This window comes from Hibiscus syriacus, unplaced genomic scaffold (assembly GCF_006381635.1).
Source record: "Hibiscus syriacus cultivar Baekdansim isolate YM2019G1 unplaced genomic scaffold, ASM638163v2 tig00111783_pilon, whole genome shotgun sequence".
Lineage (NCBI taxonomy): Eukaryota > Viridiplantae > Streptophyta > Magnoliopsida > Malvales > Malvaceae > Hibiscus > Hibiscus syriacus.
In genome coordinates this window covers 3,946,104-3,964,117 of record NW_024063178.1, presented here as the reverse complement: position 1 = coordinate 3,964,117, position 18,014 = coordinate 3,946,104, and the positions used below count along the sequence as shown (strand labels likewise).

Sequence of the window (18,014 nt, the reverse complement as noted above, 5' to 3'; positions counted from 1 at the left end):
AAAACTCTAGTAAAGAGGAAAATGACATTGATATCCTTTTATCTATCAAACTTTTGTCCTTTTTCAAAATTTTTGCATCAAAATGATCTACATATGGGGTGGATCTTCCATCCACTAAAACTCGCAACTCTTTTTTATTAAAAAAATAACATCAAGTTTATAAAATACATAAAAAATATTCAATTGTTATATAAATTAGAAATTTTTTAAAAATTTCGGTTAATTCAAAAATTGACCGAATTAACTGAAATTTGTTCGGTTAATAATTTTCAAATAAATTTCGGTTCAATTAACGGTTAAAGAAAAAATTCGGTTAATTCGGTTATAGTTAATTCGGTTCGGTCGGTGACCGAATTAACAGTTTGAACACCCGTAGTTGTAAACTTTAAAAGACAAATAATTTGTTTAATTTTTTATCCTTAACAAACAAATTATTTGTCTTTTAAAGTTTACAACTGGTGTTCAAACGGTTAATTCGGTCACCGACCGAACCAAATTAACTATAACCGAATTAATCAAAATTTTCTTCTTTAACCGTAACCAAACCGAAATTTATTTGAAAATTAATAACCGAACCAAACAAATTTTGGTTAATTCAATCAATTTTTCAATTAACCGAATTTTTTTAAATTTTTAAATTTACATAACAATTGAATATCTTTTAATTCAAAAAAATAGTTTACAATTAATTTAAATAATAATTAGTTGTGAATAATTTATTTAATTTTTAATAATTTATTTAAAAAAATAATTTGTTTAATTTTTTATCCTTAACAAACCTCTAAAAAACAAATACAAATTGTTGTAACTTTAAACTATTGGGGCGCCTGGTTGCTCTATCCCCTAATACCCTAATTTGATTCCCCTTGAGCACAAGATTATCTCTTTACTTTCATTTCAATTGGTGGTGACACATGTTACCACTTGATTAGATAGAAAAATAATTTAATTAAATAATTTAAAATTCATAAATAAAATCTTACAATCATATTTTGACACATGTTACATTTTAATTTGATAGTTAAATTTTTTTAATTGAATTAAAATAGTGACTAAATTGATAGAATATGAAAATATTAATGACCAAATATATAATTATATCAATTTTATTAACGGACACGTCATCACCTCTGTTAAAAATTAACGGCCGATGGTTTGATTGAATCAATTAAATAGTTGGGGTGGTCTGATTGATTCAATTGAAAGTTAGGCCGTCACATTAATTTTTTACCATAGTTCAGTAGTCTCCCGTGTAGTTTACCCAAAATTTCTTGGCAGAGCATTTAAAAATAAAGAATCGCCAGCAAGCAAAAGGTTCTTACAATCAAGGTTTTAAATAGCGTTCGCGATCACATTTTCGATCGCGTCGTTTTTATCACAGTTGCAGACATAACGGATGTCATCGCAGCCATTGCGTGTATCGCGGTCGTAAATTTTTTTAAATGTTGCACAACTTACCCTAAAATGACTAAGTTAAATATAATTAAAATAAAATTGTAAAATTTAAATTACAAAAAATTTAGATTACTGAAATTAAGACTAAATTAAAATTTACACTTTAAACTAAGGATTAAATTATAAATTTTAAAAGTGGGAGGGATGTCAAATTAATATATCCTTTAAAATTATATTTTAAAAATTATTATATAAAAAAAATAAAGTAACATTCCTTCTTCCCCGACCTTTCTGCCTCCCCTTCCTCCTTCCCCTCTGATTTCATTATCTGAAACAAAACAAAAAATATGTTCACTCTCAACTCCCCCTTCCACCTCCCCAACCTTTCATTTTTTGAAACAAAAAAAAAATTGCAGTTGGAATAACGCTTATAGCGTACCGTGATCGGCGCAATCCACTGTTACCCGTTAAATTATGGGCGCGACATACCGCCTTTGGTGTGAATCCGTTACCCACCGCAAAAATCATGAAAACCGATTTCGGACGGCGGTGCTACCACAATATCACAGCTGCTATCGCGTTTTTGGTCCGCAATTTGAAACCTTGCTAACAGCAGCCCTTTCTTGAAATGAAATCCATTAAATTTCCGATTCAATCTCGAAATAGAACGTTTGGGTCAGTTAGTTTGTAATCAATCTGGATTTCTGCAAATCTAATTAAGGCCTTTTAAGAATCTGGGGCCGAAGTTGTTGTATGCCTATAATTCATTACATATACAAGAGTACTATTTTTACAGGAAATATACGGAAATTTATACTTTTACGACGTTGTTATGTGTTCTGCTTATTCAGCTGTTTAATTTCTTCAAGCTTCAAGATTGTTCACCCCCGGACTACAAGCTACGATCACGTTTGAAACTTCCTTCTCTCAGTGGCTTAACAAGCAAACCATTGTTTCTTTGTGATTCTGCAGTAATTTTGTCATTGTTCTTTGGTTTGGCAAGAAACTCTACGGCGGTTACAACATCACCGATCAACGGGCGGCTGTTAGCATCCTCCTGAAGACACATGGCTGCGACTGCAAGAGCTTGATAAAGAGCCTTTACAGGGTAGTTCTCTTTGAGCAGTGGATCCGCGATTTTCGTGAACTTCTTCCTATCCTTCAGTAACGGCTCTGCCTACAAGGTGTTGAGGAATAATGGATTATAAACCTAGATTTAAGAACTTAACAACTGATTCAGGGCTCGATGAACATACCCAAGCAATCAGATTTTGTTCTTCCTCCGGCCTCTCGATATCAATAACTCTTCTACCCGAGATGAGCTCCAGAAACACTACACCAAAACCATAAACATCGGATTTCGTTGTGAGCTGGCCTGTCATTGCATATTCTGGAGCACAATAGCCATAGGTCCCCATGACCCTTGTTGATACATGGTCCTTCCCTCCGGTAGGGCCTAACTTTGCAAGTCCGAAATCAGAGAGTTTGGGATTGAAGTTCCCATCTAGTAGTATGTTCGACGCTTTAAAATCGCGATAAATTATCGGCGGATCAGTGAAATCATGTAGGTATTCTAGTCCTTTCGCAGCTCCTTCAGCTACTTTCATCCTTGTATTCCAATCCAATGGCTCCTTACCTGGAGGTACATCTAAATAAACAGATAACATAATCAGAATCCACTGGTATAAATGAGTACTAAATAAGTGAAAAGAGAGCCATGTTAACCTACCAAGAAGATGATATTCCAAAGAACCATTTGCCATGTATTCATAAACTAAAATCCTTTGATCCCCATCTGCACAATAGCCGATCAGGTTTACAAGGTTCGGATGGTTAACCAGACTTAACATTAGAACCTCTGAAAAGAATTCTCTGCTTCCTTGCAACCCATTCCGATCGAGCTGCTTCACGGCCACAATCTAAGAAAGAAGTTAAACCAAGCACACAAATTGCTAACTTTCAGGGTCAATCAGCAATATGCATGTATGTATGTATGTATGTATGTATGTATGCATGTATGCATGTATGTATGTATGTATGTATGTATGTATGTATGTATGTATGTATGTATGTATGTATGTATGTATGTATGTATGTATGTATGTATGTATGTATGTATGTATGTATGTATGTATGTATGTATGTATGTATGTATGTATGTATGTATGTATGTATGTATGTATGTATGTATGTATGTATGTATGTATGTATGTATGTATGTATGTATGTATGTATGTATGTATGCTTTGTCAATGTTCTCAATATATCCTTTGTAGACTCTGCCAAATCCACCTTCCCCTATCAGACAACTAGGATTGAAGTTGTCTGTAGCAACAACTAGTTCTCTAAATGTGAAGATATGAGCTGAAACTTTAGCTTTTCCAACTTTTTGAATCTCTTTAGCTATTTTCTGATTGCCATTTCCTGCACATTGATTAAAATGATCAAAACAAAAGTTCCTAGAATTAGTAATGCTAATACGAAACATCACACAAATCAAGTACCATTCTTCTCTGAACCTAAACAAGCACCACAACATCATCTGGGTTCCATTTACATCAAAAGATAACAAATAATACCTGTTTTGCCTGACAAATTACTGAGCAAAGACCTCAGTGATTTCCCATTGTTATTGCTATCAATGCTACCATAAGCACTCTCCCGAAGAGAACCAGTACGTTGGTGCAGCTCCACTCCACAACAAGAGAAACAACTCATTTTCTTTCCCAATCTCCAAATCCATAAATTATTAAAAATGGTGGCAAAGAAAACAAAGAGGTGTGCTTTGAAACCCAGAACTGTGTGTTCTTATAAAGCAAGGGCTGGAGTCTGGTTTAATTAACGTTCCGTTTAAGAGCTTGGGTCAGTATTATCAGTTTGCTAAATATGGAAGTTTTTCGATTAGCTTCATCCACAGAGAAGGGATCAACGCAAAGAAACTAAAAGGAAAGGGAGTTAAAATTGTTTTCAATAGGTTTGGTATAAACAGAAAGAACTGACGCGTTCACTTAAATACCATTTAAACAAATCTGAGACCAACTCCCAACAGCTTCTCCATAATTTTGGTATTCAATGGATGCATGTGCTCACAATGAGTTCCACACGAAAAGTTAGAATTCAACTCAATGATTCTCGAATTCAAGCTCGGCTCGACTCGATTATAATCTTATTTATGCTAGATTATTATACATTTTAGATAACTCAATTATTAGTTCGAATATACGAGTTTTTTTCCCTAAAAGTTATAATTTAATCGCCCAATTGATTAGATTTTTTTAATATGAATAAATTATTAAATTTATTTTTAATTAATATCAAATTAATAGAATATATGAGTTTTAAAACTAAAATTCTTATTATATCAAGCTATGCCCATTAATTTTACTTTAATTTTTGAATTTTTTTTAAATCTAATCATATCCTTACTTAGAATCCTAGTAAGTTTAGAACTTATGATTATATAAAATATGAGTGAATAAAGATGAACAACTCGCAATGTTATATTTGAGCCTGGACAGGAGGGGCACTTGCCCAGAGCCCAGAATTTCTATAATATACTATATTTATATAAACATATGGGTTTATATAAATTATGGGGCCCAATTATTTTTAATATTTGTTATTGAGGACCTAATTTTTTATTTTAATATTTATTATTATAGGTTCATATTTTCCTAATATATATTATTAGGGGCCTATTCTTATAGTTTATTTTTTTCTCTAATATTTGTACTAGTGTCTAATGTTTACCAATATTTTTTTAATATTTATTATTAAGGGTCTAATTTTTTAATACTTGTTATTAGGGGCCTAATTTCTTTAATATTTGTTATCATGGACGTACTTCTAAACTTTAGTTTCTTTTCTAAAATTTATTTGTTATTATTACGAGTCTAACTTTTTCAGTACTTTTTATTAGAAGTCCATTTTTTTAATATTTATTATTATGAGCATACTCTTAATTTTTTTTTAAATATTTGTTATTAGAGACCAAGTTTTCCAATGCTTGTTATATGGAGTTACCCTTAATTTTTTTTTTCAACATTTGTTATTAGGAACAACTACTTAAAAAATGGTCTGCAACCACAATAATAATCATTATGTAGTAGTAACAATATCGTCCGAAATCGCGATATCTATATATCTTTAGTCCCATAATATCATATGTTAATAAAAATTCACAACTACGATATTTTCACTGACCATAATATCATCTGCTATATCTACAACTGTGATAAATGCAACACGATCGAAGACAAATGTAAATTGTAATTTAAATATTTAATTAGGGGCCTAACTTTGTTGTTCCCCCTAGGGCCACCAAAATCTCATAAATGTGTCTGACAGCTTGGTCAACCAACCAAATGTATTTGTTGTATCCACTAATGTTCAATGGTTAGTGATCTATTTATAATAACATTTTGATTAATTCATTAAATTATAACTTTTAGTGAAAAAGAAACTTAATTATAATCAAAATAGTAATTGAATGACATGGATTGTGTTTTACCCTAATATAAATTGCATTGTTTGAAGAAAAACAATTAAATTATATTTATTATTAATATTATAAAAACGGGATCAAATTATGCCAAATATAGAATAGGGACTAAAACTATAATTAGACCTTCCTTCCCTTCTCTTACGTCAATTTTGCATGGTTAAAATTGGTGGGAAGACTTGCACGTGGCAAAAGTGACCCATGCAATTCATCACAAGTTCCTCTCAAACCCTTGCAAAAACCTAGGAAAAATCAAACACAGATGCACCACAATTTTCACTTAACAGCAAGAGAATGTGAGATTACTACTAAAAGGTTTAGGTTATGGGTGGCTACCTCAGTCCAGGGCCAGAGTCAGAACATATCTAAGACCCAATTGAGATTTACATATGAATTTATAAATTGTCCACAATAGTGATAAGATTCGAACATGATTTTACAAACTCAAATTTCTTATAACATAGTGTTTAGCTAATTCCACAAATACGATAAACCAGTTGCTTCAATTCTATTATAAATATTATCATCTTGATAACAGGTCCGATGCTAAGTAGGATTGTAAACGAACCGAACTTTTAGTAGAAAGTTTGTTTGTTTATTAAACGAACAAATATGAATATGATTGTATGTTCATTTAATTAAATGAACAAGCACAAAGAAATGGTTAATTCGTTCATTTATATCCGTGAACATTCGGTAATCTATTCGTTTATATTAATTTTGAAGTTAATTCTGAAGTTGCAGCTCATATTAATGTATTTTATGTGGATATTGTTGTTGTGGTTTTTGTTCATTTATCATTTTACCGATAAATGTGAACTAACATGAATAAGTTATATTTCTTAACGAACGAACAATAAATTATGTTCATCTAGTTGTTCGTTATCATTCATTTGTTCAATTAAAATTAAACGAATGAACATGAACGTACGCTCGTTCGTAATCATTCGACAATGCAACAATTTAGTATTAAGAGAAGAGGAAACAAAACAACTTTGATTGTTTTCGAAAAGAAATTATTTTGTCATGATCTACACACTTGAAAGTTGAACCAAACAGTCTTTGTATTTTGAGATCAGTCATCACCGAGAAAGGAGCATTCTTTTACGAGTTAAAAAAGGAAAGGCAAAAAACGTTGTCAACTGGGCATGAAACAAAAACTATAAATACATAGTTTATCAGGATTTGAACCCGACGTGAATCGAACACGCAACCTTCTACATTTTAGGAATATATATGTAAAAGTGTTGGTCAAAATACCATTCAAATCCCTCTATTATAAAACCGACCAATTTAATCCACCTATCATAGATACTAGCTCTAACTAATCCATTTACAATTAAATTGATTAATCTGTAATGGTAAACATTATTAAATGAAGCTATTTTATTAGATAGTAAACTACACCAACAATCATTAAAATTTAGAATAACTTTTTTCATCGTTGAAGTTTATTTGTTTTTTCGTTAGTTTTATTAAAAAAAATGAAATATCTATAATTACAACAAAGGTTTACAAGAATAAAAGTAAACTAAACATATAATTAGGATATTTTTTATATAATTATTGACACAAAAACTAGTCACCTAGATCACACAATGACCAAACAAGGAAAAAATAAAAAAAACTAACCAAAAGCTTGGACAAAAGATAGATACGAACAAATTTGACTGCATCGGCAAGCGAATCACAAAAGGGGTAGAGCCATTGAAAAAACACTGACAAATAGCAAATCAAAGTCAAACGACGTGAGAAAATTATCCACGAACGCAAATTGCGTATCCAAACCATTCTGAATGTCAAAGCTGGGAACATCAACTAAGTGTTTTAGATAGTTTTTTTTTGTTGGGCATTTTATGGATTTGTTATCAACTTTTATAATTTGCTAGTTATGGAGTTCTGTCCGAGAATGAGCCTGTTCTGGTTGGGAGCAACGTATGCATTGAAAAGTTTGTCCTGAATTGTGTGGTGGCCTATGTTTTGTTGATTGTCCTCATGTTTCTGGCATCATTTTTGTATTGGGTGATTGTCGATAGTTATTGGAATTGTGCCAGTATCTGTGGATTAAATTGTTTTTAGTATCTGTGGATTCACCTACATTTTTGTTATTGGGTGATTGTCGATAGTTATTGGAGCAACTTTTGGTAATTTTTACCTTTTTGCCAATATTATTTTTATAAAATAGGTCTCTATGTTGTGTAAAAATATCAGCAGATAACAAATAAGTTTTATCTTGATAGTCGTGGGAATGTCAGATCTAACATTGAAAAAAATAAACAAAAACAAAGTCAAACGACATAAAACATGCCAAAAGACAGAAAAAAATGTTATAAATATAGTAAAACGTGTCATAAACACAAATCTATTAAAAGTAAATGAAATAAAGGAAAAACAAAGATGATATAAGAAAATAGATAAAAGAATACTCGGCGGCGACCAATACTAGGTGTGTGCAAAATAATTCGATCCGGCCGATATGATTCATTGATCGATCTGACAATTCAGATATCCAGTCCGTTTTTTTAATTTTTTAGCTAATTTAGATTAGATATCTAAAAAAATTGAATATCGGATCAGATACAGACGATAAATTCTACTTTTGAATTATCCAAAAATCAGATTAAAATTGGGCCTTCAAATTATATTATAGCCCAATAAATAATTAATTTATTAACCCAACTCTTAACTGTAATTTTCTAAAGTTCTCATCCCCTCTAGTTTCACACAGCAACTTTGTTAGTTTTGATCTTATTTCTTTATATATTACTTGTTAAATCTGCTTGTTTCCTTATACATTACTTATAAATCTGCTTTGCTAGTATATGTACATAGCTAAGAGAAACTAAGAAGTGTTACAGATGCTAGGATTTATCACTATGTTTGGGAGAACATCGCTTGGTATATCTGCACATTGACAAAAAGTAGAACGCAGCAAAGTAGTATATGAATATTGAAAACTTCACAAGAAGATTATCAAATGAAATCGAACACATTGACAAGTGTAAGCATATTATTTTTGGATCAGATATGGATCGCAGTTTTAGTGATCCGAATTTTTCGGATATCTTAAATTTCAGATCGTATACTATCCGATATCTGAAAATGCACTCTTAACCAACACTAAAGTTGACGACGTCGCTTACAATCAAAAAAAAAAGAAAAGGGAGCAAGCCGCTAATAATTTTAGGCTAGAGATAGTTTGATTTCAAATAAGATGGTAATAAAATGGTTACTTTATCATTAATTTCGTTAGTTAGGTAACTCTAGTATGATGTGACAAGGTAGGGTAACTGGTTCACACCCTTTGATCACAAGCTAATGTTTTAATCGATAATTTGACTCTCATTAAAAAAACATATAAATTTTCTTGTTAATAAGTATTTCTATTCTTTTAAATCCTATTTTCGAAGAAGAAATAGAGAGAAGAAGGTGATTAGAAAAATGAAACAAAGGGGTGTGACAAAATTGTCAATGACATAGTCGATACCATTGTACAATTATGGACATTACACTCAGTTTGTCACTGTTTGGACTAACGACATTTATAGATGGAGATTCTTTAGTTTTTGAAATCATAGAAAGAAAACGTTCAAACGTTATTTGTTTCTTTCTATGATTGGATCCTCTCATGGTGTCTCGTGTAAGAGTGATTGTGATAAGAATTTAAGCAAACTGAGAAATATGATAAAGATTATTAACGAATCAATAGGGTTGTAGTGGCTTGCAGAGAAATATGCATGATTTCATATTAGGGGCGAACTTGAACTTAGGGGACAAACTTAAATTTATAAAATTTCAAGAGGTGAAAATAAATTTTTTGTATGTCCTAATCCAGTACGATCCGAAGATCCCAGACTATGACGTCACATGGACCATCGGAGAAGCTAACCATTTTATTTTCTTAAAAAATAATATAATCATATGCATAAACCCATATTTTGATATACGAAACCAAATAATTCATATCACTTGTTTGCAACTCGAGAGCCGCCAAAATACTTGAATTTATAGTTTACAAAATATCCAAACATTACATTTTTTACCTAACGTACACGGGTTCATTTACAATACATGTCACTAGTACAAAGGTAGAGACATACTCCAAAGCTGGCAACTAGTGCTAGTCAGTCTAGATAAAGGATCCTCCAAAGCTCCTTCTCCTAACCTGCGCACGGAAACAAATTTCGAACGCTGAGCTCACAAGCTCAATGTCACACTAATAACCAAATTAAACTACATGCATCCTCAAATGTTCGTACTTAAAACATACTTAAACAACTTAATTCATAATTGTTAGCATACGAATATGCTAACTAAACATACGAACAAAAGTAGGCATCATGGTACGGTTGAGGCACTACATCCGGAGCTCACACACCGCTCTATCCTACCTTGGGTGGAAATCCAAAATTCTACATTGGATTGCGTCACTCGCCAACTCCGTCGAGCCTTGGGGCATCTACGCCCAGTTAGTAAAGATGTGCTTAATGCATCATATTAAGGTTGACCATAGCTTAACATACAAACGTTTTCCTTGTTTTAGAGTAATTCGGGTGTCTGTTACGTTTTTCGAACATCATACAAGGTAATTTTTATGATTCCTTAAATTTTAGGGTTTTTAAGTGAAATTTAACTTGTTAATATTGTTCTCACTTGATGTCTTATTGAAGGATTAAAGAGTGGTTTGGGTCCCTCAACCATGATTCAAAAATTCCAGAATTTCTTATCTTTGAAAAGGAGGTAGTATCGATACTGACACCTGAGAATTAAATTTACCTTTAGAAATGGGTAGTATAGATACCCTTATGGGGTGTATCGATACTCATCCCTTGGTATCAATACTCACATGAGTATCGAAACCAACATTGTATTATGGAATTTTAGTATCGAGACTGTAGATGCTCGTTTTTGTCTGGGGCCAAGTCGCTAAACCCGACCCCAAATCCATTGAAGGCATGATTCAAGTCCAATATTCATCAGCAAAGCAAACCAGCCCATGTGAAGTCTGGAAAACAAAATGGTTAGAAGGCAGTTAACAAAGAGGAACACGACTGGAAAAAAAACTGAAAAGATCAGTTTAAAGGGGTAACCGCTGGAAACTAAAGAAAGGAGGGTTATCACCATCACGGGAGAGGGTTATGATAAACACACAGAAGGAGGGGAAACCAAATTTTTTTTTCTTTTTTTTACACAGCAGAACAAGGGGAAAGAAACAGTGTAACATTTCCTTATTAAAAGGTCAAGCAGTGTAACAGAGGTTGGATCTTCGTTTTTCAGGAAATCAATAACAAGCAAGGAATAATTCTTTTGGTATCTTCTATCTTTATTTCATTTTCTAGTAATTTCTATGAGTGCTTTTATTTCTAAACAAGTGAAAATACAGGAAAGATTAGTTAATTACATTACCTTGCTTGATTTTGCTCTCCATTTTCATTGTAACTATCACATAGTGTTTAGTTGGGGTGTTGGTGTGTAACACCCCAACCCGTACCCGACTTGAATACGGGTCCGAGATGTCACATTGACATTTTCAAAACCTTTACTCTTGTGAAAGTACTGAACCTTTGAATTTATGTTAAGAAAATACAGTCAAATATTATTCAATTGTGTGTGGTATCAAAATTTGATATAAAACGTTTTTATGAAATGAAAACAGTACAGTAACCTGTTACAGTGATTTTTCGTAAATTGTACATAACACTCATAAAACTTTAACAGTTCATTTCTTTGCATTTGTACTTATATATATATAAGTAAAAGATTACAAAACTCGATCAGAGCATAATACTTAATTTACCTACTTTACTTACATGCCAACCTATTTATCATAATTATACATACTGTGTAATTTACTTCTGATCTGGTCTTTGGGCAGAGATATGTTGTTACTTTGAACTTAGCTGATCCTTCTGCTTCTCAGTACCTACGTGTAAATCACTTACACGCTAAGTCATAGACTTAGTGAAGCAAAAACATAATAACAATAATGCATTTCTCATAAATATAAACATTCAATCGAGTCGCATATAATTCAGTATACATGATAACCTGAGATAATATAAGTACTTTTCGTACCTTTTTATCGTATAAATACATTTCTCTAAATACCATGGAACACATACACTACTTCACCACAAAACATACATAGTAGCAAATCAATTTATTTATTTACTCTCTGTAAAGACCATGTATTAGCCCATGTATACTTTTGAGAACTCAAGGTATGTGAGTACATTGAGGTTGTGCACCACTATGCTGTCACAACAGCTCGATCAATGTCCCGAAGGACCATCCATAGATTCCGAAGAACCTAGGTAAACAGTCCATATGTCCCGAAGAACATAGGTAAACAGTCCATATGTCCCGAAGAACATAGGTAAACAGTCCATATGTCCCGAAGAACATAGGTAAACAGTCCATATGTCCCGAAGAACATAGGTAAACAGTCCATATGTCCCGAAGAACATAGGTAACCCTCGACCCTTGGCATGCCAACTATACCCCTAGCTCTCATATCACATAACATGGGCATTATTATTTATGACCGTTCACATTACTTATTCATATTCTTACTCTTATAAACACATACCGTTTCTTTTCAGTCACGTATCACATATACGTGTAATCCTTGATCTCATAATCACATGTTCCTTCTCTTCTTATCACATACCAAATGTATGTGTAAACACATATCTAATATCATATGTTGCATTTTCATGTAAGCATGTAAATCATGTAACATATAAACATACATCCATTTCTATGTACTAATGCATACAGAATAACATAACATTATATAAGTTACTTCTTACCATAGTAACTCTATCATTGACTCATCGCAAGCCAATGTTTGATCAATCACATAAGTACAATTTAAATTGCACTCACCTTAGCCTTGCTTTGATTCGATTAATCCGGAACTTGTTTAGGCTCAATATCTACATAAATATATCATTTCAAAACAACTATCAGAAGCCTAAACTTTAAACTTGATGTTAATAACTTAAACCGGTTTAATAAATCGAATTCTGAATTTTCATTTAGGGGGGAATCGATACCCCCCCCCAGGGGAATCGGTACCCCCTTAACATTCTGGAAATTTTTTCGTTCAAGAAGGGGAATCGATTCCCATTCATAGGGTATCGGTTCCCTCTACCCAGAAATTGCATTCTAAGCTCGAAAATCATCAATTTTCAACTCAAACCTTCCTATTTCACTTCCTTTAATACTCCTAACTTTAATACACATACTTAAACTTATTTCTATTCCATAATCACTTCTTTAACTTCAAATAGTCATCCCTATGTAATTACAAAAATTCTACTAGTTTTGCAACATGTTCAAATTCCTATTCTAACACTTCCTATCCCTTAATTAACTTGATTACAAGTCAAATTCAACTTTCAATTCTCAATATACTTTATTTCAATATTTCATTCCAACTCCTAATCTTTAAATCCTCATAAACTCTTCATTTTGTTGTTTTAAAGCAAATTAATCCTTCCTTAATCTTACTTAGCATCTAATAATCAAACTAACCTTAATTTCAGCACATAATCAACTCAAGAGAAAACTTACCTTTTGCTTGGCTTCACACTGAAGAGAAAATGAAGAAGGAAAAGAGAGAATAGATTTTTCTGGAAACTCTCCATCCTTATCCATATATATATATCATTTAATTATATTTTCAAGTCTAATGACCAATTTGCCCTTTAACTCTTTAGATAATTACAATAAACTTTTAGGAAATATTTCTGAACAAATCATTAAACTATTAAACTATATACTTTAATCACCATATTATGAAATTTTACAATTTTGGTCACTTACCCGTATTTTGGGATGTTACAATCTTCCCCCCTTAAGAAAATTCGTCCTCGAATTTTCATTATACCAGGAGATAAGATATTGTCTACACATCTCCAATGCATTTTACTTTAACCTTTCTTAAAATCCATATAATGTAACTCATTATATAGACAGTAACCTCTAGTCTCATCACTCCATACCAATAATCCATCTATAATGTAAATCACTGACGTACATATTCTTAAACTTTCCTATAACAATATTCTGCATCATTCGATCTTTTAATATTCTCCTTATAAGAATCATCCCCCTATACCTTATTTTATCAATGCAGCAGAGAAACTATTCTATTTCAGAACGATAAAATCCTCTAACATTATCTACTGGTTTATTTCCAATCTTACTTCAAACTCATTGAATAACATTCATCAATTTAGTAAGAATTAAATTCTCCGAATTATAATGGGACACTTTCAATATATCTTACTTATCCACACACTGTACCCTAATATATTTGTCACTGTCATAATACTATGAATAATTTCTAACTGAATTCTCAATTCTTTCACCCATTCACTACTAATATACAAACATGCAATCCTAAATCAATCATTATCATAATGTATTTATTTCACACTAGAAAGATACCTGCTATTATCTCCGGATCATCAAAATCTTCATTGGTATTGATATTATACATTCGAGCAGTGGAGCGTATTTCTTGTTGAGTAGAAGATTCAGGTTGGCTCCTACCTCTTCCTCTCCTTCTCCCTCTCCCAGGTATCATAACAGATCGTTCTGACTGTACTGATTCTCCTTTCCCCAATGGGCAATCTCTTACAAAATGTCCCATTTCACCACATCGGAAGCAAGCTCCGGATTCTACTCTACATATTCCACCATGATATTTTCCACAAGTCTGACAATGTCTCTGTTGGGTTCTGTCCTCACCAAACCCTACTGATTGGGTCTGTCTAACTTTCCCCTGATTTGATTCTCTAACGGAGGATTCTACCCCTCCAGACCTTGCCTGAGACTGAGTACCAGAATCTCTACCCCTCTTGGGTGGTGCAGAACTCGATAAAGCTCCGGTTCTTTTAGATGATTGGGTTCTTTGATCCCCAAACCTTTCATTCTGAGCTCTCTCTAGAGCTTTAGCACGATTTACTATTTCTTGAAATGAGGACAAGTTCAATACTATTAACATTTCTTTCAACCTTGGGTGCAAGCCCTCTACAAACCACTCACACACATCCTTCTCTGTTGGAATCAACTCAGCCGCAAAACGACTTAACTTATTAAACTCGCACTCGTACTCATACACTGTGTGATTCATCTATTTCAGATTCAAAAATTCTTGCTTCATTTGACGGATAAATTGGTCTCCTATATACTTATGCTTAAACTCTTCTAAGAACAAAGACCATGTCATTTGATCATTGGTCATTCTCAAAGTGACATTTGTCCACCAAATTCTCGCTTGCCCACGAAGCAAGGAGACCACTCCATCTAACTTCTCTACATTAGAACAGCGGAGTCCATCTAAATAATTTTTACATCATTAAGCCAAAGGTCCGCAGCAACAGACCTTCTTCGGCTTCACCTTTAAACTCTGTAGCTCCTAAACCCTTCAACTCCTTTGCAACATTCATTCTTGGAGTTGAAGTAACAGGAGGTTGATAACGCGTCAATACCGCATCTAATGTTCTAAAGAACACATCTTGATCAGTTACAGGCACTCCAGAAGGTGTCTGTTCTTCACCTTGCCTGGCCAGGGCAGGTGAATTACTACTCTCAGCGGGTCGATCATCTCCCGCTTGACTTCTATAACTATCATGTCCGGACATCTATTAAGAATAAACATATCGTTCTATTAGCAAAACAACATACTCATTACTATACCAGATCAGAAGTTTTCACTATTTTGTTGGCATGTATACATTATAAGACACCCTAGACGCTTGTTTATGCCGAGAATCGGCTAAACCGTAGCTCTGATACCATTAAATGTAACACCCCAACCCGTACCCGACTTGAATACGGGTCCGAGATGTCACATTGACATTTTCAAAACCTTTACTCTTGTGAAAGTACTGAACCTTTGAATTTATGTTAAGAAAATACAGTCAAATATTATTCAATTGTGTGTGGTATCAAAATTTGAGATAAAAACGTTTTTATGAACGGTGAAATACGATATGAACAGTAATACAGTAACCTGTTACAGTGATTTTTCGTAAATTGTACATAACACTCATAAAACTTTAACAGTTCATTTCTTTGCATTTGTACTTATATATATATAAGTAAAAGATTACAAAACTCGATCAGAGCATAATACTTAATTTACCTACTTTACTTACATGCCAACCTATTTATCATAATTATACATACTGTGTAATTTACTTCTGATCTGGTCTTTGGGCAGAGATATGTTGTTACTTTGAACTTAGCTGATCCTTCTGCTTCTCAGTACCTACGTGTAAATCACTTACACGCTAAGTCATAGACTTAGTGAAGCAAAAACATAATAACAATAATGCATTTCTCATAAATATAAACATTCAATCGAGTCGCATATAATTCAGTATACATGATAACCTGAGATAATATAAGTACTTTTCGTACCTTTTTATCGTATAAATACATTTCTCTAAATACCATGGAACACATACACTACTTCACCACAAAACATACATAGTAGCAAATCAATTTATTTATTTACTCTCTGTAAAGACCATGTATTAGCCCATGTATACTTTTGAGAACTCAAGGTATGTGAGTACATTGAGGTTGTGCACCACTATGCTGTCACAACAGCTCGATCAATGTCCCGAAGGACCAGTCCATAGATTCTGAAGAACCTAGGTAAACAGTCCATATGTCCCGAAGAACATAGGTAAACAGTCCATATGTCCCGAAGAACATAGGTAAACAGTCCATATGTCCCGAAGAACATAGGTAAACAGTCCATATGTCCCGAAGAACATAGGTAAACAGTCCATATGTCCCGAAGAACATAGGTAACCCTCGACCCTTGGCATGCCAACTATACCCCTAGCTCTCATATCACATAACATGGGCATTATTATTTATGACCGTTCACATTACTTATTCATATTCTTACTCTTATAAACACATACCGTTTCTTTTCAGTCACGTATCACATATACGTGTAATCCTTGATCTCATAATCACATGTTACTTTCTCTTCTTATCACATACCAAATGTAGTGTAAACACATATCTAATATCATATTTGCATTTTCATGTAAGCATGTAAATCATGTACATATAACATACATCCATTTCTATGTACTAATGCATACAGAGTAATCACATAACATTATATAAGTTACTTCTTACCATAGTAACTCTATCATTGACTCATCACAAGCCAATGTTTGATCAATCACATAAGTACAATTTAAATTGCACTCACCTTAGCCTTGCTTTGATTCGATTAATCCGGAACTTGTTTAGGCTCAATATCTACATAAATATATCATTTCAAAAACTATCAGAAGCCTAAACTTTAAACTTGATGTTAATAACTTAAACCGGTTTAATAAATCGAATTCTGAATTTTCATTTAGGGGGGAATCGATACCCCCCCCAGGGGAATCGGTACCCCCTTAACATTCTGGAAATTTTTTCGTTCAAGAAGGGGAATCGATTCCCATTCATAGGGTATCGGTTCCCTCTACCCAGAAATTGCATTCTAAGCTCGAAAATCATCAATTTTCAACTCAAACCTTCCTATTTCACTTCCTTTAATACTCCTAACTTTAATACACATACTTAAACTTATTTCTATTCCATAATCACTTCTTTAACTTCAAATATAGTCATCCCTATGTAATTACAAAAATTCTACTAGTTTTGCAACATGTTCAAATTCCTATTCTAACACTTCCTATCCCTTAATTAACTTGATTACAAGTCAAATTCAACTTTCAATTCTCAATATACACTTTATTTCAATATTTCATTCCAAAACTCCTAATCTTTAAATCCTCATAAACTCTTCATTTTGTTGTTTTAAAGCAAATTAATCCTTCCTTAATCTTACTTAGCATCTAATAATCAAAACTAACCTTAAATTTCAGCACATAATCAACTCAAGAGAAAACTTACCTTTTGCTTGGCTTCACACTGAAGAAAATGAAGAAAGAGAGAAATAGATTTTTCTGGAAACTCTCCATCCTTATCCATATATATATATCATTTAATTATATTTTCAAGTCTAATGACCAATTTGCCCTTTAACTCTTTAGATAATTACAATAAACTTTTAGGAAATATTTCT

General features: G+C 32.8%; 1 protein-coding gene across 1 annotated transcript; it reads right to left on the bottom strand.

The window, feature by feature from the left end:
• Nucleotides 1-2,287: 2,287 nt before the first annotated feature.
• Nucleotides 2,288-4,113, bottom strand: LOC120170708 (probable serine/threonine-protein kinase PBL23). The gene is made up of 5 exons (XM_039178607.1): nucleotides 3,975-4,113; nucleotides 3,641-3,819; nucleotides 3,125-3,314; nucleotides 2,652-3,043; nucleotides 2,288-2,572 (listed from the first exon to the last, which is right to left on the bottom strand). The coding sequence occupies exons 1-5, from the start codon at nucleotides 4,111-4,113 to the stop codon at nucleotides 2,288-2,290; spliced, it is 1,185 nt and encodes a 394-aa protein (XP_039034538.1).
• Nucleotides 4,114-18,014: the final 13,901 nt, after the last annotated feature.

Bases quoted from the DNA above. Each gene is read 5' to 3' on its own strand.
- LOC120170708 (XM_039178607.1), bottom strand. From the start codon at position 4,113: ATGAGTTGTTTCTCTTGTTGTGGAGTGGAGCTGCACCAACGTACTGGT. The intron at 3,820-3,974 runs GTATTATTTGTT...ATCAATGTGCAG, and splicing joins TAATTTGTCAGGCAAAACAG to GAAATGGCAATCAGAAAATA. The intron at 3,044-3,124 runs GTAGGTTAACAT...CTGTTTATTTAG, and splicing joins TTTGGAATATCATCTTCTTG to ATGTACCTCCAGGTAAGGAG.